Genomic DNA, 25045 nt, shown 5'->3' with positions numbered 1-25045 from the left:
TTAATTGATAGTTATATCAAGGTTAAGCAAGTTTGGGAAGGTTACTTTCGAAATCTAATACGTTACCGATTACTAGTTACCTTATTTAAAATGTAATAAATAAAGTAAATATTTCAGTTACTTAATCAAAGTAAAGTAATTCATTCAATTTCATTAGCCTACTTTTCTAATTTTCTAACGAATGTTTTCAACTGTTGGGGTAAATGTAAGGGAGATCATTTCTTATAAAGCAAGATTTATCTCACATTTCAGTATTCATTAGTTTATGTAGATTTTGGAATATGAAATAAATATTTTATGAATTTAGTCTGTCATGGGCTTAATTGGTACTGTGATATAATGTAAGCCCGTGTGTGCTCCAAATAAGCACATCATGATTTATTTACAAAACAGAAAAAAATATTGCTGGCAAAGAATTAAAAACCACAATATATGTATTCTGTAACATGTTAATTATTTAAATAATGAGGAAAACCCTCTTCCTGAGCAAAATGTCTGACCCCTTGTAACCCCTTTGTAATCAACGTTTTCAGAAGTAACTGTAATTTAACTACACGTTTTTCTCAGTAACTATAATAGTTTACACTTACATTTATTTTGTAATTAAATTACGTTACACCTTTACATGTAACTAGTTACTGAAGTTAAGTGCTCAAGCACATTTTCTGTAAAACGGAACCTCCCCAATTTAGACTGTGAGGGACGACACTTTATCTAACTTGGAAAACCTACCAGATTTAATCAACTGCTGAAGGTCAGCTGTCATTGACAGTTTTTATTCATTCACCAATTTGCTCATTTTAGTAGGTTAAGAATGACAGAATTTCCTTTACAGCCAAGTGAATAGTGGCCTAAATAGGTTAGTAGTAAGAAGAACAACTCTTTTTTCAAAGTTTGTGACTTTCACATATTATCCTCCCATTATGAAATGATGATACATAAGAGGCACAAACTTAGGTTGGGTAGTGCATCAGTGCCCTACATCTAATATATACGCCTCCCTAGGGTATAAATGTCCTTGAAAACCGAAATGTCAAAATATGGTTGCTCAAATCATCAAGAAACATGTTACAGTTTGAATCTCAAGACTGGCTTGTTGTTCAAATCTTAAGGTATTATGGAAATACCAGATTAATGATAATTCTGGATATTATTTATGTTTGCAAGGTTATGATTATGTCACATCCTGTTTGTAGGTCATGTTTTATTTTGAAGTTGTTCTCTCTTTGTGTATTTTGCTAGTTTTACTTCCTGTGAGAGACATTTCGGGTGGTATGATGCAGAGTGAACAATTATGAAGTACACTTCTGCATGCTGAAAAGTAAAACCACTGAAGGTCACCAAAAACAAGATTGTTGGAAAGCAATAATAATAAGTTTCTTGTGTTTTGAAACTAATAATTGTCAATAGACTATATTTGTGTTTAATATCATTATGGAATCATTTTGGTGTACATATTAATGTATCACAACAATGCAACAACACAACAAATAGAAAAATTCCTTTAATCAACAAATCAATTCACTGCAACCACAATATGCCTACTGAATATTGTTATTCAAAGTTAACCAAGTTTATAGAAAAAAATTCTTTTCACAATTTGTGTCTACTGAGACATGAGAAACTAACATCAATACATTCATTGAACAAATCAAATAGCCTCAATTTGAAAAAAAACCCTGTTTCAACAATACATCTCACCCAGTACTAGAGCACCTTTTAAAAAAAGACCCTGTTACAGTGAATAATAAAAATCTGCTAGTACACAAGCACATTAGTAGTCATATGATAAGGCATGTTTGTGTTTATTCTTCAAAATTACTCTTTTGAGAGTAATCATTTAATATGCCAAATATGAGCATTTACAGATATTATAGCCATAAATCCATCCATCCAAGGCCTATAATATCATGCAATGTAGCCATCTAATAGCCATTGGATGAAAGTAAGAACATGTGAAAAGGTTGGTTTTAACACTTCTTCACTGGGATCTTTACAGTCTAAAACAAAAAGATTCACAACAGCTAAGCAGAAAAACATAATAACAGTCAGTGCATAGTGAGCATAGTGAGTATTACTGTACAAAAACAGCGCTAAATATATGTGTTGGATTTATAATTGCCACGTGCATCCAAAAGACTGCAGTCTGTTTTCAGCACTGAGCCTGTTTGTTTCGCTGAGCCAGGTGATGATGTGGTTACATTGTAAACATTGGGATGATTATAATATTCATAGTTAAAAGCATTTCAAATAATTGTGCACAAAAAGATGAGGCTCTGAAAGTGGAATGATGTGGTTCTGCTCCTGATTGTGCATGAAGGTTTGTCTAGAATATCGGCTTACTACTCTGATGGAAATTTTCCGTCAGTCTTCTGAGAGATGGGCTTATTGATTTGATTGATAATGATAGCAAAAGCAACGATGTGTCAACTATTTATCAATAATTAGTTTGGTCTGTAAAATGCCTATATACATTTCATAAATTGGTTACTGTGACTGAGGGAAACTCTAAAAGCCAAACATATTCAGTTTAGTAAAAAGCTTAAACAAATCTGGCAAGAAATCTGGCATTTTTCTTTGAACAATGATTTCAAAGATTCATCAATTATTAAAATGGTGGCTCATTAATTTCCTGTTAAATGACTATGAGTTATCATTTAAGCTTTAGAGGTTAATTTGGTTTTCTGGAAAACAATGCAGTTTAAGAGAAAGCCCTTTCCAAAGTAGACGTGAAAGAAAATAGAAGTTTTGCAAAATTGTGATGCTTTTTACATTTTCCATAAAAAAATCAAAGAACTTAGACTTCTAATAACTCAAAAAACACATGATGTGTGGTACCAATGCTAGTAGAGTTATTTATATATTGTTTTAAAAAGCAAAGCTGATAAAAACTCCACACAGGTTGCTATTGAGGTTTCTCTATAATGACATCATCCTCTACTCCATTTCAATGGCCGATTCCTGAAGAGGCGAGGCGCTCTGGACATCTCTAGGTTTCCCTGCATCCTTCTTGGCGTGTTTTTTCCTAAAGAAATCCAACAAATGTTAAGATAATTGCAGAAGGGTAGTAAGTTAATTAATTAATGTTTTCACAAACAAAAACAGTCTTACTTTGACTTAAGGGTCAAGACGATCACAGTGGTAAAGATAGCAACAACGATAACGGCAAGTAAAACTCCACAGATGATTGCTGTTAAAGAGGACAAGAGATAAGTAGGATTTATGCAGATACAAATTAAATAGTAAAAAAATAGTGAAAGTAAAAAACATTTTTATGCAGATGGTTGAAATCTGTAAAAACCTGATGTGTAAAATCCAGCAAATCATTAAATGGGATCTGTACTGCTTACATTGTTCCTTTTTAAAATTCTAAGACATTAACATGTTTTGTAAATGATGTGTAGCTTGTCATGACTTTCAACTAAATATTACACTGAATTCATTGTCTCGTATGTGTCTACTTACCAATAGGAGTGTCTGTCTCGTCTTCCTCCGGTTCATCACCATCAACTTCAGACAAAAACAATAAATATCAACAGTGTTTTTAAACATGATACATGTCTTAGTCTTATAACATGTATTGACATATTGACATATCCACGCATCATTAATAACAACAGTGTGCATTTGTGCTTACCATGGATGCCAGCACAGGTAGCGTTGCAAACACTTTGTTCAGGAAATCTATTTCCGTTTCCGATGCATCCAGAATAAATGAATTTTTTGCATTTGTCATGAATAGCGTCGTAGAAGTATCTCACACTATTAGCACTGCATATAGAACTACCCGAGGACTTTGGTAGGCGACAGATATCGAATGCTGTGAAGAGAAAACACCATCCACTTCATCACCATCATCATCATCATCATCAACATCAAAAGCAGTCTGCAGTAGTTGCATTTCATTCATAATACTAACACAAAAGAACACATAGGAGATCAATTATAAACATTATCAAGCAGGTTGTAAAAACGCCTCAGGTGTCTGTCATGAGTAGTTCTACTCTTTCACCACATGGTGGCGTATTGTTTATGCACGTTGCTGACACTTGTCTTTCCCACAGTCTCTGAAGAAATACAGTCATTCAATATGAAAGGAATCAAAAGTGTTATTTGGGTCTGTTAAACTGACAAAATAGCACAGGCATATAATTAAAAAGTAATACTCAATCTGGCTGATCCCAAGAAGGCCTTTCTTTCTCTGTGACAATCGAGGAGGCATGTAGTATCTCCTGTCATGGCCCTTCAGGGCCATAAAACTACCTCATTAGCTAGTTCATGTTTCAAAGTCCTCAACCAGGAAGAAGGACGTTTTTTTGGCTGGGTGTATCTACCGTTAGGCACCCTTTGAAGTTAACGTATAGCATTTTTTAAACTGAGAGTTGGTGGGTAAAGAAAATTAAAATGAAATTAAAGTTTTTCACTATAGGTTCAAACAATCATCTCACCTTCCACGGGGTAGGTCTTGTCTGGCGTGAGGGAACAGTTTCTGATGCACTCTTTTTCGTTTTCAAAACGATTTTGATTTCCTCCTTCGCCTTTGTATAGGAAAGGTAAGCACATATCTTGCTTGACATCATAATACACTTCAAATTCGAATTTTGGGCCTGTGCCTTCATCAGCGGGCAGGTTACAGAATTCTGTAGGATGACAAAAATAAAACAGGTTAGGTTTGTTTTTTGCATTTTGAAATAGTCAGAGAGGTGATGTTCTGGTTTTAAGAAGTACATTGTATTTTGATCAGAATTCAAAGATCATATTCACTTTAAAGTACTGATTAGAGTACGATTCCACCATTACTGTATGGTGTATTTTAGCAGAAATCATAAGCAGATACCTCTGATCACATTACTAATGTTTAACTGACCTCCACTCCCTCTTTTTATGACGGCAATAAAAAGTGTCATTTATGGTACATTTTCAGCCTTCCTGCCCTCATAGGTTTCACAGAAGGGAAGTTTCAGGGGGTTCCTTTATATCACACATTTTAACCGATATTCACTTCATTTTAGAAGAGAACTAACTAACTGGATACATCAAATTTGGGCGTCCCCATCATTTACACAGTATTGAGCTGTTGCACTATTGCAGGTTGGAATACTCATAACAGTCAGGCTTAGACAAAAAAGATCTCAGTGTTTAAAACTTTGGAATTATAGAGGAATGATTTTTTCACTCAGCTTAGCACAATTGTTAGCAATGTGTAAATACTATTTCCAGAAGTGTAAACGTACAGTAAGTACTGTATTTTCCTCTTTGGTTATATCTAAAAGCATTCATTGTTGGCCTCAGTTGCAGGTTAAAACATGAACATCTAGTTCAGTAAATGTCAGTTAAAAAGGTAAAATATAATTATATTTTGCTGAGAGATGCAGTCTAGACTTGAATAATAAATGGAAACATTTTTTCCATCATGTATATTGATTTCTGATTGAACCGAATTCATTTCCCCCTCTTACTACACAAAAATATATGTCCCTCACTCTTATACGTTATATGCTTCAGCCTACAAGTTACTTAGTCCGTGTAGAAACTGAAAGATCAAACTGCCAATGTAACCGCCATTTTGCTCTGAAAGGACTAAGGGTGAAGCTTTATCTCTCTGACTTAGTCTGAGCAAAAAGGAACCATTAATACTTTAGGCAACCACACATAACATGCATAAAACACCATATTTTGTACTTGTTCAACACTGTACCAATACACAAAGATAACAGTTCCTCATTTTTAGTAGGCCATGTGAGTAAGAGCCTGGCCTATTCTGAAAAATGTACTTCAGCTCTATAAACTGATCTTTAGTTATGGTTTTAAATTAACTATATTTTAAAATAAAATAGTTTGATATACCTTTCCTTTGGGAATGGCTGATGTAGAATGCAGCAAAGGCGATCCCAAAAAATAGCAGGTGCTTCATCTTGCTGCTGGTCTTTGGGCGGTCTTCGTAGAAGTGAGTGAAGGTTGTAAACTGCAAAGGAAGTACACTGCCATCACCGACCTTTGTACCAAGATTTCCCTAATGATCCACCTTCAATTGAAACCAAAGTTAACAGCCGATACAGACATCTTCCTCTTTTTATTACCTTTTTCATAGGTAACAGGTTACTGTTTTTTATGTAAGGGTGTAACCAAGTCATGGATGTATGAAACACACATAAACAACTCCATACATAATTTATTTACGGTAATATGTAATAGCGTTTCATTTGAAACCTCCTTATTTGTGTTAGTGGTTTCTGAACGATACATGGGTAGACTGAGGCACAGATCAGTATTGAAGAACCATTTATTTTGTCATTTCAACACATGTTGAAACCGTATCAATACTGAGATTACCTTTAGAAATGTGCAAATGCAACCTAACCTTCAGAGGGCTTCGTTGTAGAACACTTTTAAAGAACAAATTCAACACTGTATACTACATAGATCTACCTCAGGGAGAACAATCCTCTTATTTAGTCATTTCAGTTGACATACATCACATTTCCATTTTTGCAACATAAAAACCTCATCTTTAAAAAACAGTTATGTCCCCAAACCTTCTCCATCTAAATCACACAAATCACAAATCATTATCTTTGTTCCCTAAATTCCATCCCTGCTTTACAGAAACATTATTTATTTAATATTTCTAGCTTCCTGTCTAGAAATGTCAAACCTGCAGCCAGAAACTAGGTGTAATATTAAAACAAGAATCAATACTTTATTTCCATGTCGGCATAGTCGATTGGAATTACACCAACAAATACACCAACATTCACTCTCAGCATTCCAAGATAAAAACAAGTGAATAAATAAGATAAATAAAATCCCAGTAAGAGTAAAATAAATAGAACATAGAAAAACAGTACTAAGGCGCCTGCTGAGGGAAAGCAGCAGCAGCTGAATAAAGTGCACAATGCGATAAACAATAAATTATTAAAATCATATATAAAACTATTGGTTATTAAAAAGTCGTACAGCTTAGTGTATGTGCTGTTCTTAAATCTTGTTTGTAACCACAATAATAAAAACTATTTACAAACATTGTTCAATCATTTTTTATCCATTAAGGAGCAACTCGTTTTTTTCTCTTACACTGATCTCGAGAAGATCAATGTTTGTATTAAATCTCAGTTAGATTACTGTAATTCATTCAATTCAGGGTTAAGCCAAAATAAAAAAAACAAACATCTGACACCTTCAGCTGGTACTAACAAAATACTAGAAAAGAAGATAACATCAGCCTTTAGCCTCTTCTCACTGGTTACCAATAAGTTTTAGAATTGATTAAGATTTTACTGATCACAAGTCCCGGCTCAAGACTAAAAGTGACAAGGCTTTTGCAATGAGGGTCCTTCTGCTGTGGATCTCCCTGCCCGAGAATCTGAGGCTTGCAGGATTGGTGACATAAAATCTCCTTTTATTAATTTCAGTTTACCAAAACAAGTAAGACACATGTCATACCTGTTTTGTAAATACTGTTGTTTGGGGTTTTTTTTTATCTTTATTGTTGGTGATTTTATTCACAGAAATATACACACTCTCTTGATGTTGATAATTCATTTCGCTTTCATGCGAAGTAAATCAAGTCTCAAGATTGACTGTTTAATTTCATTTATTTGTTGACCAGATAATGTTATCTGGTCATCCACAATGTGGATACACTTATTTGATATGCTGTCTGCTTAACGTGTTTTGCATCACTGTGTGATACTGCTATATATGTGTGGGAGTTGATTTGTCAAGTGCATATATTTTGGCTTTTGCAGTGTGTGAAGTTGCCTCACTCACTACTGACCCTTATTTTGAAACTAGTATTCAGAGTATTCAGCTGTGCTGTGTGATTGTTGTATACTTAGTCACATGTATCAGTAATAATTGTTGTGCTGTCTGCTTGGGTGGTTTTCAGAGAACACTAATATTATCATCGTCTTGAGCCATACACTGCCTTGAGATGATTTAATCCACTATATCATTGTCTTGTGATTTGTGAGTGCAGCAATATTTCAGCACTTGGTTTATTGAACTGTAGGCAGATCTGTTCCCAGCTCAGCTGAACTTCTTATTCAGCTTTTGACTGGAAGCTCAAAATAATTAAGGTGGATTTTAATGGCCAGGGTGGGTAACATGATGATACATGTGATTTGTGTGGCGAGACGGTGTGGGGGGGGGGGGGGTCCATGAGCGTCAGTGCCCAGGGTTCCTTGGGGGTACTAATCCAGCCTTGTACAAATCCATATTTCACATTAGATCAGGAAAAAAAAACATTACATCATCCTGCTTTACCTCACCTTCGCCAATTATCCAAATGCCATGCTGTTGTGAAAATGTAATTTTGGAGTAGATTGCCAGGAAATCTTAAAATGATGAGCAGCTTAGGAGGTTCCAAGCTGGCACCTTAAAATTGGCTCTGAGGTTGTTCATAGTAGGATGTTATTTCTGAAAATATGATGTCTTCTGGGTTTGTTGTATACAATTTGCTGTAGGAGCTGTGAAGTAATGTTTATATAGGCCTACTGATGTATTTATGCAGATGTACAGAAATGTATTACTGAGTGGCGAGTAGGGCCAGACATGGTCCATCAAAACACTGAAATAGTGATTGATGTTGTTAATAAAGTGAAAACTTGCTGAATATATAATATCATTGTTTTGATTAATGTGCTGTATCATTCTGGCCTCGTCAGAGCCAACATTGACACCTGTCCTGCACCCCAAACCCTCCCCACCTCCCATCCCCTAACTGACCAAAATGGAGATAATTGCCTCTGGGTTTTATTGTGTTATCCTGAGTTTTTAATTTAAGCACTCAAAGCCATGGCAGAGTTGGTGTTTGTTTTGATTAAGTTGTTAAATAAAGTCAACCAATCAATCAATCAATCAATCAATCAATCGACCGATTCATATACTCTAATAGCCTAAATGAACTTTAGGAGCACCTCATTATCAGGTGGCTTGGGAGCACCTTGTTCACGGTTAATCAGCTTAACACACAGCATTTAAACAAAGTGTCTTTATTGTCATTATATTGTGAACAATACAACGAAATTAAAAGTGCTCCTCTTTTAGGTGCCACAAATAGCGGATCACACTCAATCACAGATCATACATAAATAAAATAAAATAAAATCAATCAATAAAAACAAGAATATTGCACGTGGAGAAGAGTCAATCCAGTTATTGTATTGCACGGAAGGAGCATTACTTGTGTTGGTTGTGTGTAGCCTATTGGTTGCAATATGCAATTGATACTGAGATAATGTTCTCTTTGGATTAAAATGTACTCCCCATACTTAGGTTTGCCTGCTTTATTTTACCTGAGTGGAAGTAATAGGGGCATTTGTGGGGATGCAGTGATTCTCGACTTTTTGAGAGGAGGGTAATGTGGGGGGCTCACATCTCTATTTTCTCTGCATCAAAGAATCTGGTAGGTCGCAGGTTTCACTGTAACACCGGTGTTATACCATATTCTGTGACCAATCAGGCCTAGTGTTACACATCATCCTATACATACCACAATGTCAAATACCTAATTTGTACGAGAAGAAATCCTGTAATTAAATACTACTGACGTAAAAATGCTCAGTATTGACTTAAAGCAACAAAGTAATGTGCTACTTTTACTTTAGTAGGCTAATTCAAGTAGGATTTTAAAGTCAGAATGTTTAACTTGTACTGTACTATTTATAGTTACTTTTACTTAGGCTATGTAAAGGATCTGAGTAGACTTCTTCCAACACTGCAGGTGACAAAATCTGACAGGTCACCAAATACGGTGTAACATTGGCACATCTGCATGCGGCTCCACTTTCCCCCCCATCCTTCGTCCCGTCGGCAGGTTTGAGGTTACGTTAAGTCCGAAATGAGGGGCTTCGGCTGGATGCGGTCGCCGCTGTTGAGTTGTCACTCTCCGGTGACTAGAGGACTCTGGAGGCTGGTTTTGTTGTTGCTCTGACGTCAGTGCTAGCTGAAATGAAGCTGACAACATGAGTATAAAAGCCGGTTTGAAAGGCTGGCGCTCCGGTGCTCCAAGCTGCTGATCTGCACCGGGTGAAACATCAGGCTATCTCACACCAGGGAGGGCTGAGAGGATCAAGATGTTGTTCCTGAACTTCATACCCATCCTTGTAATACAGCTGACTTTATTCAACGTGCTGCATGGTAAGACGCTTGCTGAGTGCAAAAGGTGGAAACTTTTGGGTGAACTTGTAGATTTGTAGAAAGAAGAAGGAAATACTTGTTTGACAGCAGGGTATTTGGGGCATTTAAGCATTTGAAGAAAGGATGCTTTACGGCAGGTGTCTGGTCCAACTCCATACACCTACGCATAGCCTTCTTCATAGAGAGGGTGGCATAACTGAAATGACCACTTGGGTCAGAGAGTAGTACTTTGGATATCTGTTAAATTGGCTTTGACTTTGTTATGGTTTATTTATAAGAGAAAATGTATCTTTATATATATATATTTTTTTTAATCATTTTTTTTATTTATCTTTTAAAATATGTGAAATGGTATGCATTTTCAATCTACAGTAATATTTTTCTCTCTTTTAGGTGCCAAATGGACATACGCTGGTAAGTCTGATCCCATTTTCCCTATAATGTGTTAGTTGTAGATAATAAGCTCATTATAGTTTTTGTCGTGGTGCATGTGCAATCCCAGATGATTTAGCCTGTATTATGTCCTGATCATTCCCTGCTCTACCCCTAAACCAGTATTAACTAATGTAGTGTTAAGAATGAGTTTGATGTAATTCACTGATGTGGCAGTAAGTGAGTCAGAGATGCTATTGTTGTTTTATCCCCCACAGCAGTACTTTGAATTAGCCTTGTCAAGACAGAAGTGATGATGATATCAAATGCAATGCCTTGTAACCATTCTCTGACCTCCAAAGACAACTACTGACGTCCCCCTGTCACCTCATGTAATTGCAGAGTTCATTACAGGCTCTGAAATTACAACATAAGTGGTTGACTGCCTCTGTCTCATGCCTCAGGATCTATGGGAAGCAACTTCTTGAACCATGACCATATCTTACATAAACTGTGCTCAGAGCGTGACCTCTTGACATCGTGTCACTGCCTCTCAAAAGTCTGCTGGTAATTGAATGTTAAAACCAGTAAGAAAGCAAGTGTACAAATTCAATGCATTATCATTTGTGGAAGTACTCAACGTCTTTTTCATCATCATCATCATTAGTCAAACTTACTGTCCTCTTTTAATGATAAATTATTTTACTCACGCACATATAAGTATAAGACAAGGGCTACTTCTATTTGCTGCAAAATAATTATAGTTTGCGGTAATTTTCCTCGCTTCATTTGGGCCTCTGAAAAAGGCTGATCCACTCTGTTTTTATTATAGAAGGGGCTTGGCATTAATGAGAATTAATGGACCTTTGCAGATGTTGTTTACACAGCTGCTCATTCTCTACATATGGACATTTAAGAAATAGAAACAACCAGATAATGGAAAAATATAACAAAATTTAGAATTTACCTTAACATTGTGATTCAGTCATAAACACTTGTGAACACTTGGATACTTAAAAAAGTGCATTGTATGTACTAAATGCAACAGTCAAACTACCGGAAACTTTGTTAATTTCTCTGGTAACAAATTAGCAAGGTACCAAATTAGAAATGATTGTGATGACTACTGTAGAAAGTAGAAGAAGAAAAAACCTCAGGCTCCTCCTGAGTGCAGCGTGGTGGACAGTTAGAGTCAAACTCTCGAGAGGTCTTGTCACAGTAGTCAGTGGTCCAGAGGGCTAGTAGAACTTGACAGGGGCTCAGCTGAGTCATCTGAATTATCTTCACCTCAACACTCCACCCTGTGGCGGAGGACAAAACAGTGAACCTTAACAGGGAAATCAAATTAATGATGAATCATTACTGCTGTTATTTTCTCACCCTGCTACACTATTGTGTTTTTTCATCTTGACCACTGATGTTATCGAGTTGAAGGATTTACCTTAAGATATCCTTCATGAGTCTCATGATTTAATATTCCTTTTAGACACAAAATGCCCTGTATTTTAAAAAAGTTATCACAGTCATGTATGTTCTATCAAGAACTGCCAAGGACTGCTCAAAGGCCACTCAAGGCCGTTATTAAAGGGTAGGCTGGGTCTAATTAAAACAGCAAATGAACTGAAGTAATTATAGCCATAAGAGTAACTTTCTGTCTTATTATAGGGAGGGTTTGCCGAGATTGAACTTGGGTTTTGCCCTAAACAAGTATTCAGTGATTTCACAGCTTTACTTGATGTCTTTTGACGTATTGTATACAATCGATCCATATTTGTCTGGGGAGTGACAGATGGGACTTTATGCTGCGTCATTCATATTTAACCATGGTCAGCTGGCATATGGTGAATGGCGAATTTTGGATGAGTTCTGGACAGATAATGACTTGGTGGCAAATGTGCAGAAGTGATGAGAGTGCTGGTACATTCTGGGCCTTTTATTCTTTTTTTATGTAGCTACAATTCTGTGTGTTTATTCAGATTTGGATAAGATCCATTCATCTGTAACTAATAGCTTCATTTAAAACTAAGCATTGTGGTTGAAAAGCTCAGTGTGGATCCTGACATTTCAGTTTCCTGATTTTCTTTTATTCTGCATAAATTTCTCATTAACATTTTTCTCATATTCTCTTGTGTTATTTCTGAAGCCAGTGTGTCTCATTGCCCCCGGAGAAGCGCTGTTGAAAGACACCCTCATGCTGAGGTCACTTTGTAAACTGCATGACTTGATCTGCAAATGTGGCCATTTTCAGTGTCCTTTGCTTTATAGAAACCTCTCATTTGGAGAGAGACAGCATTCTCACTGGCTCTCCCCACAAACAACAGCCTGGTTCTCACTCTTACTGCTTTGGAGAGGGCCAAGAGCTGAGCCACGAGCCTCTCCCATACCGCCTTGTACATAGATAATGATACTTCCCTTTGATTACAGATATAATATTCAGTAAGCCAGAGCAAACTTTGGCCCTCTATGAAACCATCCTCCAGCTTCATATTCACAGCCCATTTAACATGTGAAAAACTAACAATTCACTGTTCAGATTACTTATAATATATATAGTTTCTGTATATTAAAATAATTTACTTCAAGTTACAGTGAAAATGTCTTTTGGACATCAGCCACAGCCAGGTCCTAAAGCCAGTAAATTGAAAATTACTTGCATTGATGTTGCTGTTGCTGCTGTTGCAGGGCCGGAAGGACAGTCCCAGTGGTCCAAACATTATCCATATTGTGGTGGAGCTTACCAGTCTCCAATAGACATCAAGTCAGACCTACTGAGGTTTGACCCTACTTTACGTCCAATTGAGGTTAGGGACTACAACCTGTCACCCAATGAGCACCTCACTCTTGGAAATAATGGACATTCTGGTGAGTATGTCATCATTGTTATCAATAGAATACATCGTGAAGTTTGGTAATTTAATTATGGGTATTTTAAAACCAGTTTATCACAGGTATCTGTACATAATCAACATAATCATTGGAAAAGGTCCACATACTGTAAACACAGAGGAGTCTGTCTTTGCTTTAGAGACCTAATTTCTGTGTCAACCTACAGACAATGAATGATGGGATGATCTTCTTTCTACATCTTTCAGAGCAATTTTCCATAATCACCCTCTTATTATCTTTACTGTCCTTTTCATCCAAAGAAAGAGCTTCATGTTTAGTCTGGGAAAATATGAGCAGAGATTAGTAATCTGCTCTGCCCATACTGGATTTTAACAACAGAGACCAGCGTCAGTTTTATCCCCAACAGTGTTTGATATCTATCTTATAAGCCATTATTAAATTTTATTGCTCAATATAGCAATTAGAACATGGATACCACTGAAAAACTAATAATTTAATGACTTCTATAGATCAATCTATATTGCTGAAAATGCATGTAATGTCTGATCTGTGTTGCTGATGATGCAGTTGCTGTTATATTGACACAAGTTAACCAACAGGTTGCAAAGACCAGACAGTGCTTATGTGTGCACGCCTGATGAGCCTTAAGGCCACAAGCTACACAAGGCATCATCAGTGTGACGTGTGTCTGAGATATGCTGACAGAGTTTTTCTTTCTAACAAACATTCGTCATACACTGATAAACTTGTGGACAGTGCCCTGCACCTCACTCCACCGTTAAGTAACATGAACATTTAAGTTAAAAGGACAGCACAACACGCCACACTGACCTCCTCAGTTTATCTTATAGTAAATGTTTTATTTGATCTACAGTGCAAATATCGCTGCCCTCCAAGATGCACATCTCTGGCCTCCCTCATCGTTACACTGCAGCTCAACTCCATTTCCACTGGGGCTCCCCTAGCAGGCCTGGGGGCTCTGAGCACTTGGTGAACAGTAAGCAGTATGCAGCAGAGGTAAACAAAGCACACTCAACTTTTACTACCCGCTACTGCTTCTAAAAGTAAATTAATGGCAGCTCAGTCCATTCATTTAAATATCCATTCATTGAAATTGGCGACTGCGTCTCTGTGTCCAAGTGATTTAATACTTCCTGACTTAAACGTGTGACATTTGACTGGCAGAGGACCCAGAGCCATGGACACCCTTCAAGGCTTACAGATGCTGCTCAAGCTGACAAAACTTTCAAAAGCTCTGCGTCTGCACATTACTGTTCCAGTTTCTTAACAGTGTGGCAGACAGTTTACATTTACCCGACCAACAGTTTCAGACAGTGCTTATTGTGGATTAAACTCAATTGAATGCTTGTATAAAACACATTCTAATTAAAGAAGTTTATAACAATAAACACATTGTGAGTTTATACACCAGCTGTAAAAAGACATGATTCACTGCATGTCTTTAAAATATCAGCCAATAAGTTTATAAAGAGAGGACAGTTCAAGTTCATAGTTATTCTTTTAATGAATCTTTCCATTTACCAATCAAAATATCATATTTCATGCTAAAAGGTAAAGACATATCTTCAGTCAGCGTCATGTACAATCTGGCAGAGTGTCTTATTTCTGCAGGGTTTAAAGGGATTAGAGTACCAGACTATTATATGATTTGGTTTTCAACCACCTCTTGAAAGAAGTAGCTGTCTCTGCTATTTAATGTGTCAAGTCCTGTAAGCAGTTTTCACACTCTAGTTTTCTTTCATGTTTTTGGTACTTGAAGTAAGGCTAAAGACTTGACTGAAAACTCTAAAAGAGTCTCTTTTATGACATGAAATATAAGCATCTTTTTTTGTTTAATTTGGTATTACAATGGGTAGTTACAACCTGTTTGCTTTTAAGGTTCAATGCCTCAGCTTCACCACAGCCATAACTAAGGTGCTGTGGTTTGACCTGTGTCAGTAGACACATTGAGATTATGCATCTTTTTCAAGTCTTTCCAGAACCACAGTTCCTTGATGACATGTTGTTTGGAGGGACGGAATGATGGGAAATTGAACATTTCCCAGAAATAGTGCAAATGTCAACCATAATTTTCTAGACAGAACATAGTTTGTCATATTTGGCTTGAATAACTAACATGCTTTGGTGTCGCACCAAATATGCAATACTGCCACCAAAAACAAATGACAATGTGGTAGACTTGTGTCCACTTTTTTGCTGTACTTGACCACCCACTAGTTTAAATGATCCACAGCTCTGCCCAACCTTTTTTGACTCAAGGTTTTGACTCAATATGCTTTCTTATGCATTGGGTCAATCTTGAATTACTTCTCTTTTTCTTCACAGTTGCATATCGTGCACTTCAATTCAGACAAGTATCCCAATATGTCCATGGCAGTAGACAAATCGGACGGCCTGGCTGTGCTGGGTGTCCTGATTGAGGTAAGACGCTGTGGACTCTGTGGTGTAGAGGATAGTGAATATTGAATGTCTGTGGAGCATAACCATCTAACTGCCTTTTCATACAGGTTGGAGAGTTCAACCCGGCCTTTGAAAAGTTTCTTAAGTTCATCAATGGCATCAAATACAGAGGTAAGTCTAACATGATTAAACAAGTTGTTTTAAAGAGTTAGTATAGAATAGAGTAGTTAACAATATCAATTAGCCTATAGATACTCAGCCACCACCAGTGTTCAGGCTTTCTTGTAATGCCTAATCCACCTGAAACATTGAAAATATACTTTAAAGGTTACTCAAGACTTTTAGCACGTAAACAAGTTATGGCTATAGTCAGGACCTCCACAGTCTACATCGACTCATTCATGTTGCCATTATGTATGACGAAAAAAGTTGTTAAACAGTTACAAATTACATCTGTTTTTCATTTCAACTGGCAGATCAGAGAGTGAAGGTGCCTGGTTTTAACATGAGAGCGCTGCTGCCTGCACGTTTGGACGAGTATTATCGCTATGATGGGTCACTGACAACTCCTCCATGCTATCCAAGTGTACTGTGGACACTGTTCAGGAATCATGTGACGATTTCTCGCAAACAGGTGCTTTATCAATTAAAGTCACAGTCTTATATGATTTGGAAGTATGAAAAATAGCTAATGGCTAGTTAAACTAAAGCATGTTTCAGCAACTTCAATATATGTGCCATTGATGCCTTTTATGGTTTTTCTTATTTTTTGTCATTTATATATTTTTACATATATATGTATATATATATATATATACACTGCCTGGCCAAAAAAAAAGTCGCCATCAAAGAAAATCAATGGATTTTTTCTTCCCTGATGGCACGGACATATTCCAAGATGACAATGGCAGGATTCATCGGGCTCAAATTGTGAAAGAGTGGTTCAGGGAGCATGAGACGTCATTTTAACACATGGCTTGTCCACCACAGAGTCCAGACCTTAACCCCATTGAGAATCTTTGGGATGTTCTGGAGAGGGCTTTGCGCAGTGGTTCAACTCTCTCATCATCAATACAAGATCTTGGTGAAAAATTAATGCAACACTGGACGGAAATAAATATTGTGACATTGCAGAATCTTATTGAAACAATACCATAGCGAATACGTGCCGTAATCAAAGCAAAAGGCGGTCCAACGAAATATTACAGTGTATGACCTTTTTTTTTGGTGGAGACTTTTTTTTGGCCAGGCAGTGTATAATGTGTCAGATGTTTATTTTGAACATGGCAATAGTTTCAAATATTGAGGTAAACAGAGAGAAGTAATCTCTGTAAGCAGAAAGCTCAGGCTTCATACTGCTCTGAACACTCGGTTTCCAACAGTTTTTTCTACCTTCAGCCCAATCTGATGTCGATTTGTGATGGATTTCTTAATATGGTCAGGTGTGTGTCAGGTGCTCTCAATGGAGTTCACGGTTTTACTCCGCTAACATTATGCCGTTTCTGCGGCTGTTTCTGCTTGTACTGTTCCTTCGTGCATTATGTCTAACTGATGCACTGAACAAAGAGCTTCAAATATTTCCAGGTCTGGTTGTGTCAAATAAATGTCTGCCATTTACTTTGAAGCAGCTAAAAAATGAAATGTTTGGTTTGCATCAGCAGTAAATTTATACGTCTCTGAAATGGCTGTAAGCAATCAGCAAACAGTAAAAGGCAGATTTCTAAAAATGCAAACAGCAACGCAGACAGAAACTTAACTTCAAACCACAGAGATTCAGTTAGAATTTACAAATGTACTGAGAGTTGAACACAGATTAGACAAATATTTCAAACAATAAGCAGGTAATGAGCGTAATATTTACCAAACAGAAACGTCCTGCTGTAATCTTTGTTGCTGCAGATGTCCACTTGCATATTTTGGATCGGATTCTGGCTTCAACAATTACTACTATAGTTTGTTTATGCTGCCTCTGGAGTCGATGGAAGCTTCCTGAAGCTGGCCAATTAGAACAGAGTGGGCTTTGAGGGAGGGGGCAGAGGGGAGGTGAATCCAAAAATGATCTGTTTCAGAGAAAGGCTGAACTGAGGGGCTGCATAAAGGGCTAGTATAAGATAAATAAGGAGTTTTTTGAACTGTGAATCACGCAAAGCTACTCTAGTGGAGTCCAAGAATAAAAATACAGAGCTGGAAATGAGCATAATAGGTCCCCTTTAAACAGGCATTTGTTTTGTTTTTGTCTTCCCAGTTTCTGTCCCTGGCAACAGCCCTCTACTCCTCCCATGCCCAGGACTCAGCCCCTGTGCCTCTGAATGGCAACTACAGAAAACCACAGCTTGCCGACACCCGAGTTGTCTTGGTGTCTTTTAAGGAGGGTAAGTATGGTCTTCAAAATGGTCTCGCTTTACTGTTGGTGCATGAATGCAAAGGTCACATAGACTAAATAGCCACTGCACGGCTTTAAAAATGGCACAAGGACGAGTTTCAATTATATTTCTGCATTTGTTTTCTGCACCGGGCTGTCACACTGGCTTTGGCTTGTATGGTATCACCTGCTTGTGTTCGTGCTTTCATGCAGATGTCATTCTTGACTTTGATGAGCTGCTTGGAAAGTAGGCCATCTTTTAAGACACAACAAATTAACTATCCCACTGACGCGCTGAGAACATCTGCAGCTTTTAAATTTGTCTTTAAAGGCTTACTTTTATGTGGTTGACTGGTTTCCTGGATTGTATGGTATTTAGGTCCATATGGTGTGGTATGAATCTGCATGTTTTCCTAATTTTCAAAGCCTCCCTCTCAGAGCTATGCTTGTCGATTGGCATACATGTTTTGACATTGCACTGTGGAATTCCCAGCTATTAGTTTTCATGAGCTGCATTTAGAAGGCAATGTGCTTCTAGTTTATCACTATAGGCAGAGCTGTTGCATGCTGGGCATGAAGTCCCAAAATTGTTCCAAGGAATATCCGACAGGCTGGGATGTATAACAAGCTGTGATTGGCTCTGTGTCTGATGCAGGCAGAGGGCTGCATGGTGCTGTAGCAGTCCCAACTGCACTCAAGAGGAAGAAAATCATTCAGCAGCTGCTGGTTGGTGACTTGGCAGATCTGGCTGATGAAGGCCTCTATCAGCTCCTACCAAATGGCTTAGACAAGCTTCAAGCTGGCAAGAAAAAAGACCTCAAGAACCAAAAGAGTGGAACTCTGGCCAAATCCAAACAACAAACACCGCATCAATCCCCATTGAAGAAAAGCCAGACCAACCGCTCTGTGGGAAAGTTGAGGCTGGGTGATCCACTGTGCTATGTCTGTATAGAGCAGAGAGTTTTCCATCAGGTCAAACAATCTGTCCATGAGAAGCAGCAGGTTCAGACTCTCAGAGATGCCGTTTTTCCCGAGCTCAATCTCAGGAGCTACCTGAACTGTAAGTCAGACTTGGCTCTCCCCACTATTAGATATATTCTGCGTGGACGGCCAACAGATGAGGCTTTTGAGTTAGATCGCTCTCTTACAAAAGCCTTGAAGAACCAGAAGAAGACCTCCACATCAATCAAGCAAAGTGTGCCAAAGAAAAACTACGGCAATTTCTCCCCTGCTACTGTTCCCAGGAAACCGCACAGCCATGGTTATCCACATCCTTGGCTTTTGCCAATGGAATGGGAAGACTAGAGAGTTTCCAGACTTAGTTGAGACTCACGTTATGTCACTTTCTGTAGCAGACATCAGTTGTGGGTCCCACAATGAAAGCCGTTTAAGCCATGCTTGCGTTTGTCTGACTAAACTGTCATCTTTGGATGATTTTTCTCATAAACATATTTAATATTTAAATTATTATTTTCTGTATGTGCACATAATCACAATATCACAATCACAATTTTTTATCAGAAATAACACAGCAGTATCACTTACAGTACTTTTTATAAACATACTCTGCTTAACTAGTCATCCCTATTGCCGTGCCCATTAAAGTAAAATATGAACATTTGCTTTAGGTTTGTGTCTTGAATGTTTACAGAAATGAGAAATGTGTACTTTTTCACATATGAGCATTACCTCTGTTAACATAATTATGCCTTGCTGGACAATGCTTTAAAATAAATTACAAGAAAGCACAAATTTCATGTTTGTAAATCAATTTGCATCAAAGCACATGTACAGTATTATATATCCACAAACTGCCTGGAAAAGAATATTCATAGTATTATACTGTATGCCAAGTTCTGTCCTATAGTATGATAATTATAGAGATATACATGTAATTATTGTCTTACACAATATAGAGATGCAGCTAAACCAAAAGACTTTGCTAGAACTTACATGTTTTACGTAACGTCTCTGTCTTCTCTTACAATTTGCTTCTGGTCAAAATGCTGTTTGCAATTAGTGAGGAGACACAGTAAAAATACGCAACTATTTTCAGTTAAAGCGGCTCACATGAAGGATACATGGAAGATTTCTTTCCCAATTAATTTGCACCTTTCACCCTTAAATGTTTATTTATTTAAAATGAATTTGATCCCTTTTCTTTGTCCTTTTCTGTGGTATGAGGAAAGAAAAACTTTTGTACCTTCATACTCTGCACATTTGTGAACAGAGGTGTTAGAAGAAAAAAGTGTTTGCAATTTGAGAAGTAAAGCAAATAATTCTCAACTGATAATCTCCATGGGGAATTGATTTCTATTGTGAGGAAATATTTTAAAGATTTGGTATAATTTCATGTAAAGGCTCAATCATCACATGCAGTAACTTAGTATATATTAGTTTGATATATCACATGATTTGTAGAACTACTCAACAGTTAATCATTTAATCAATCAAAAGAAAATGAATCTAATATTTTTATTCAATTCAATTAATATTTTCAGTCATTTTTCAAGCAAAAATTACATTTGCGGGTTCTAAATATTGAAACAAGAGGATTTGCTTTGCTGCTTGTTTTTTTTAATCATATACGAAAGTAAAGTAAGTGAAATCTTTTTGTTTTGGTCAGACACCACTTTGGGCTCTGGAAAGGTGTGATGAACGTTTCTCACCTTTTCTTTTTACTTCTTATAGACTAAACAATTAATCAGTTAAAAAAATTAGCATTAGTTGCAGCCCAGATTATCTCTTTGGCCATTGTTTTAATTAAGACTCATGCTAGCCTCTCTGGATAAGTACAGTCTTCAAGTTAAAAGGTTGGTTTTAAGACTGAACAAGAGCAGAATGCTGCAATTAAATGAAATTCAAACTTATCTGCATTTTTTAAAATCTTTGCTTTGTCTGTCATATATTACCTTAAAACTTTTTTCTTTTTTGGATGGCACCATACTTAATGGATTTTTTCTCAATGAATTTCATTTTCATCTTTTCTCTCTTTTTCTGTGTTACTCAGGAGATCTATCTTGGATGAACACTGGTATGTTTTTTTGTGTGTAGTTTTTACCTTTTCACTTTCCTTTTCAACATATGTCATCCTCTGTTTTACCTCACAAGTATCCATTATCGAGAGATTCTCCCCGTGTAAAATACAGTGTATCCGGAAAGTATTCACACCCCTTCAATTTCCCCACATTTTGTTATGTTACAGCCTTATTCCAAAATTGATTAAATTCCTTTTTTTTCCTGATCAATCCATACACAATACCCCATAATGACAAAGCGAAAAAGGTTTTTAGAAATGTTTGAAAAATGTATTAAAAATAAAAAACTGAAATATCGCATGTACATAAGTATTCACACCCTTTACTCAGTACTTTGTTGAGGCACCCTTGGCAGCGATTACACCCTCAAGCCTTTTTGGGTATGAAGCTACAAGCTTGGCACACCTGTATTTGGGGTATTTCTCCCATTCTTCTTTGCAGATCCTCTTAAGCTCTGTCAGGTATGGGGAGCGTCGCTGCACAGCTATTTTCAGGTCTTTCCAGAGATGTTCAATCGGGTTCAAGTCTGGGATCTGGCTGGGCCACTCAAGGACATTTACAGACTCGTCCCGAAGCCACTCTTTTGTTGTCTTGGTTGTGTGCTTAGGGTCGCTGTCCTGTTGGAAGGTAAACCTTTGTCCCAGTCTGAGGTCCAGAGTGCTCTGGAGCAGGTTATCATCAAGGATCTCTCTGTACTTTGCTCCGTTCATCTTTCCCTTGATCCTGACTAGTCTCCCAGTTCCTGCCGCTGAAAAACATCCCCACAGCATGATGCTGCCACCACCATGCTTCACCGTAGGGATGGTATTAGCTAGGTGATGAGAGGAGCCTGGTTTCCTCCAGACGTGACTCTTGGCATTCAGACCAAAGAGTTCAATGTTGGTTTCATCAGACCAGAGAATCTTGTTTCTCACGGTCTGAAAGTCCTTTAGGTGCCTTCTGAAAAACTCCAAGCGGGGTACTGAGTAGAGGCCACTGGCCACTCTATCATAAAGGCCTGTTTGGTGGAGTACTGCGGAAATGGTTGTCCTTCTGGAAGGTTCTGCCATCTCCACAAAGGAACACTGGAGCTCTGTCAGAGTGACTATCGGGTTGTGCCTTTCCAAATCATGTCCAATCAATTGAATTTACTACAGGTGGAGTCTAATCAATAATCAAGTTATAGAAACATCTCAAGGGTGATCAGTGGAAACAGGATGGACCTGAGCTCAATTTTGAGTGTCATAGCAAAGGGTGTGAATACTTATGTACATGCGATATATAGTTTTTTATTTTTAATACATTTGCAAGAATTTCTAAAAAACCTTTTTTCGCTTTGTCATTATGGGGTATTGTGTGTAGATTGATGAGAAAAAAGAGGAGAAGCAGAAAATTAGTTAACATGTATAAAGGAAAATTCATCTAAACCATGACTTCAAGTTTAGAGACAATTATTACTAAAACAAATCTTTCATAATATGCATATATTGCATTGCTATCATAATATAGCAACGCAATATTGTGTGGTTAGAGTATTCCAGTTGTATACTGGAATACTCTAACCACACTAACATTTGGATACCCCACATATACGCACATTCAAATACATCAAAGCACAGTTACCAAAATAAGCACATGCGGAAATGAGTGCAAGACACTAATAAATCCCTTCTGCCTCTGTTGCTCCATTGTTCTGCAGGTTTACTGGTTCCCATATTGGTGAGCTCTGCAATGGGACTTGTTCTCATTGTCTCTTTAATGTGCTGCATATTAAGGCAAAAAAGGTAAGTAAAGGGCAAATACAACAAAACAAAACCATGATTATGCTTGCTGAATACTGTATAAAAATAACTGTTTGTTGAACTCGACCAATCACAGCTGGTCAGCCTAATGATTTCCATCATTAATACTTGAGATGAGATTTGCTTGTCAGAGGGCTCAAACCAGGTGTATCTTACTCTGTTTGAAGATGTACTGTATGTATGCCTGAATCTCCCTAAACTGAAATGTAATAGTTAATATAATATCTGATCGTAATATGCTTTAGTCATTTCAAAGCTTTCTATGATTCATTATAGGGGGTATATAAATATATATATATGTGTGTGTACATAGTGGACAATTGCAGAGAGTATTTAAAGAGAATGGTTAACTTTAATTGAACCATAAATCTATATTTGTGGGTGTTAACAGTTTTAAAAGATGGAGTTCATAGGGGTTGTGTCCTCATTAAATGGGATTTTTGCGAATATACACTCACTTGTGCCGTTCTCAGTCACCCTTGAAAGTGTGACGTTGCATAAATTATAATCCCATTTTGTATAATTGTGGTTTTCTATAAAAGACTCACTCCCTGGCGTATTTTTATGGGGTTGCATCACTGTATAATTAGCAAAGATTTTATATGGTATAGTTAAGAACAACTTCAGCATTTAACAAAATTAGCTTTTGAAGAATGTGTAATAATAAGTCAACACTTTTACAGCATGCAGTCACTTTGTAAAGGAAGGGCTTTTTATTAAAAAGCAATGCATACATGAGATAACTGGAAATGTTTGCTTCTTTATTCAGTTTATTTAACAAAGGAGCAAACTAGATGAGACACCTGCTAAACATGTCAGGGTTTTTATTTAAGAGGAACTGAATCTAAAGAGGAATCCTCAGCATTACTGCTATCACAGATTATGATGTTCTCATTCAGGAGGGAACAACTATGAGGAAGAAATGTTTACAAACAAATGTTTATATACTATGTTCAAACTATGTGAAACCTTAGTTGAAACTGAAATGAGGGTAGATGGGGGAAATAATAATATAATGATTAAAAATACATTTAAAATATTCTTTGGCTCATTTACATATAAAAGAGAGCCATTTCAAAACGTCTATCACAGTCATCAGAATTAAAACCTAAAAACCAGATTTGGTCAATTGGATTTGGGCTTTCAATGATAAAAAGGGCAAATTCCATACATAACGATGTTGTACATCTTTAGACAAAAATCATAATTGACTTGTTAAAAATAAAACCCAAATGTCTTTCGTAAGTCTAGCCCATCTGAAAAATGAAGTCTAAGAGATAAAAGATGTAAGGAAGTGTCAGTAACCAGTGGTAAAATGTGCCGCGAAGCGGTCTCCTCTTTCATTTCGTTATGCTAATGAGACATGATCCGCTTTTCGAGGTGAAAAGCTGAGTGACAGTCTTGCTGCAGATGGGCTAGCTGCAGGCTCTCTGCATTAAACAAAATGTGTTCAAAATGTTCTCCCTATCTGCTTCTCCAAAGTAATTATGTTTATTTACAGCAAAATATCAGCTACAGCACTTGTCTTTGTTAAAAGAGGGTCACCTGCTTGAGTAAACGGGAACTATTGACTGTAACAGAGGTTTTTTAATGCTGACACATTGAGAGTTCACAATTGAAAAAGTTCTCATTTTTATTCATCTACAGTACTACATTTTGCTTATGCATAATGGAACTAGATAGCAAACATTATGTTGATGGCAAAATAAACCTCTCACACCAAGACATGATACTAAACTCTTCCATAATGTTAGATAACATGTAGAGCTTGAAGGAAACACTGTATTTAAGACTGCAGATAACATAATGATTAAATGCATTATCGTTTCATTTTTTTCCTTAGATCTGGTGCTGAACAGGACAAAAGCAAAGGTATTGGATTCAACATCGGCGAGACAGACGAGTATGGCTCAAGAGTATAGCTCCTCATCCTCAATGAAACTTCATTTAAAAGACCATGAGACCATTGTCCTTTTGCATCTCTCACACTGTATTTGTGAAATTGTCATATGGGTCAGTTTGGATATTTGTGAAAGCATGCAAGGTTTAAGTAGATCACATGATAATGTTTGCATGCAGCTCTG

The 25045-nt window shown here is 37.1% G+C and overlaps 2 protein-coding genes across 2 annotated transcripts; one reads left to right on the top strand and one right to left on the bottom strand.

Annotated features, from left to right (window-relative positions):
* Positions 1–2937: 2937 nt before the first annotated feature.
* Positions 2938–5927, bottom strand: si:dkeyp-73b11.8 (BPTI/Kunitz domain-containing protein). The gene is made up of 6 exons (XM_053319899.1): positions 5848–5927; positions 4449–4640; positions 3638–3820; positions 3466–3510; positions 3112–3190; positions 2938–3025 (listed from the first exon to the last, which is right to left on the bottom strand). The coding sequence occupies exons 1-6, from the start codon at positions 5912–5914 to the stop codon at positions 2938–2940; spliced, it is 654 nt and encodes a 217-aa protein (XP_053175874.1). The 5' UTR covers positions 5915–5927.
* A 4149-nt stretch (positions 5928–10076) lies between these two features.
* On the top strand, positions 10077–24883 carry ca12 (carbonic anhydrase XII). The gene is made up of 11 exons (XM_053319364.1): positions 10077–10140; positions 10534–10554; positions 13195–13374; positions 14234–14376; positions 15706–15801; positions 15888–15951; positions 16257–16414; positions 18026–18152; positions 21153–21176; positions 22859–22943; positions 24805–24883. The coding sequence occupies exons 1-11, from the start codon at positions 10077–10079 to the stop codon at positions 24881–24883; spliced, it is 1041 nt and encodes a 346-aa protein (XP_053175339.1).
* Positions 24884–25045: the final 162 nt, after the last annotated feature.

Source organism: Scomber japonicus, chromosome 5 (assembly GCF_027409825.1).
Source record: "Scomber japonicus isolate fScoJap1 chromosome 5, fScoJap1.pri, whole genome shotgun sequence".
In the NCBI taxonomy this organism is placed as follows: Eukaryota; Metazoa; Chordata; class Actinopteri; order Scombriformes; family Scombridae; genus Scomber; species Scomber japonicus.
Note: the sequence above shows the minus strand (reverse complement) of the source record. Positions and strands in the feature narration are given on the sequence as shown.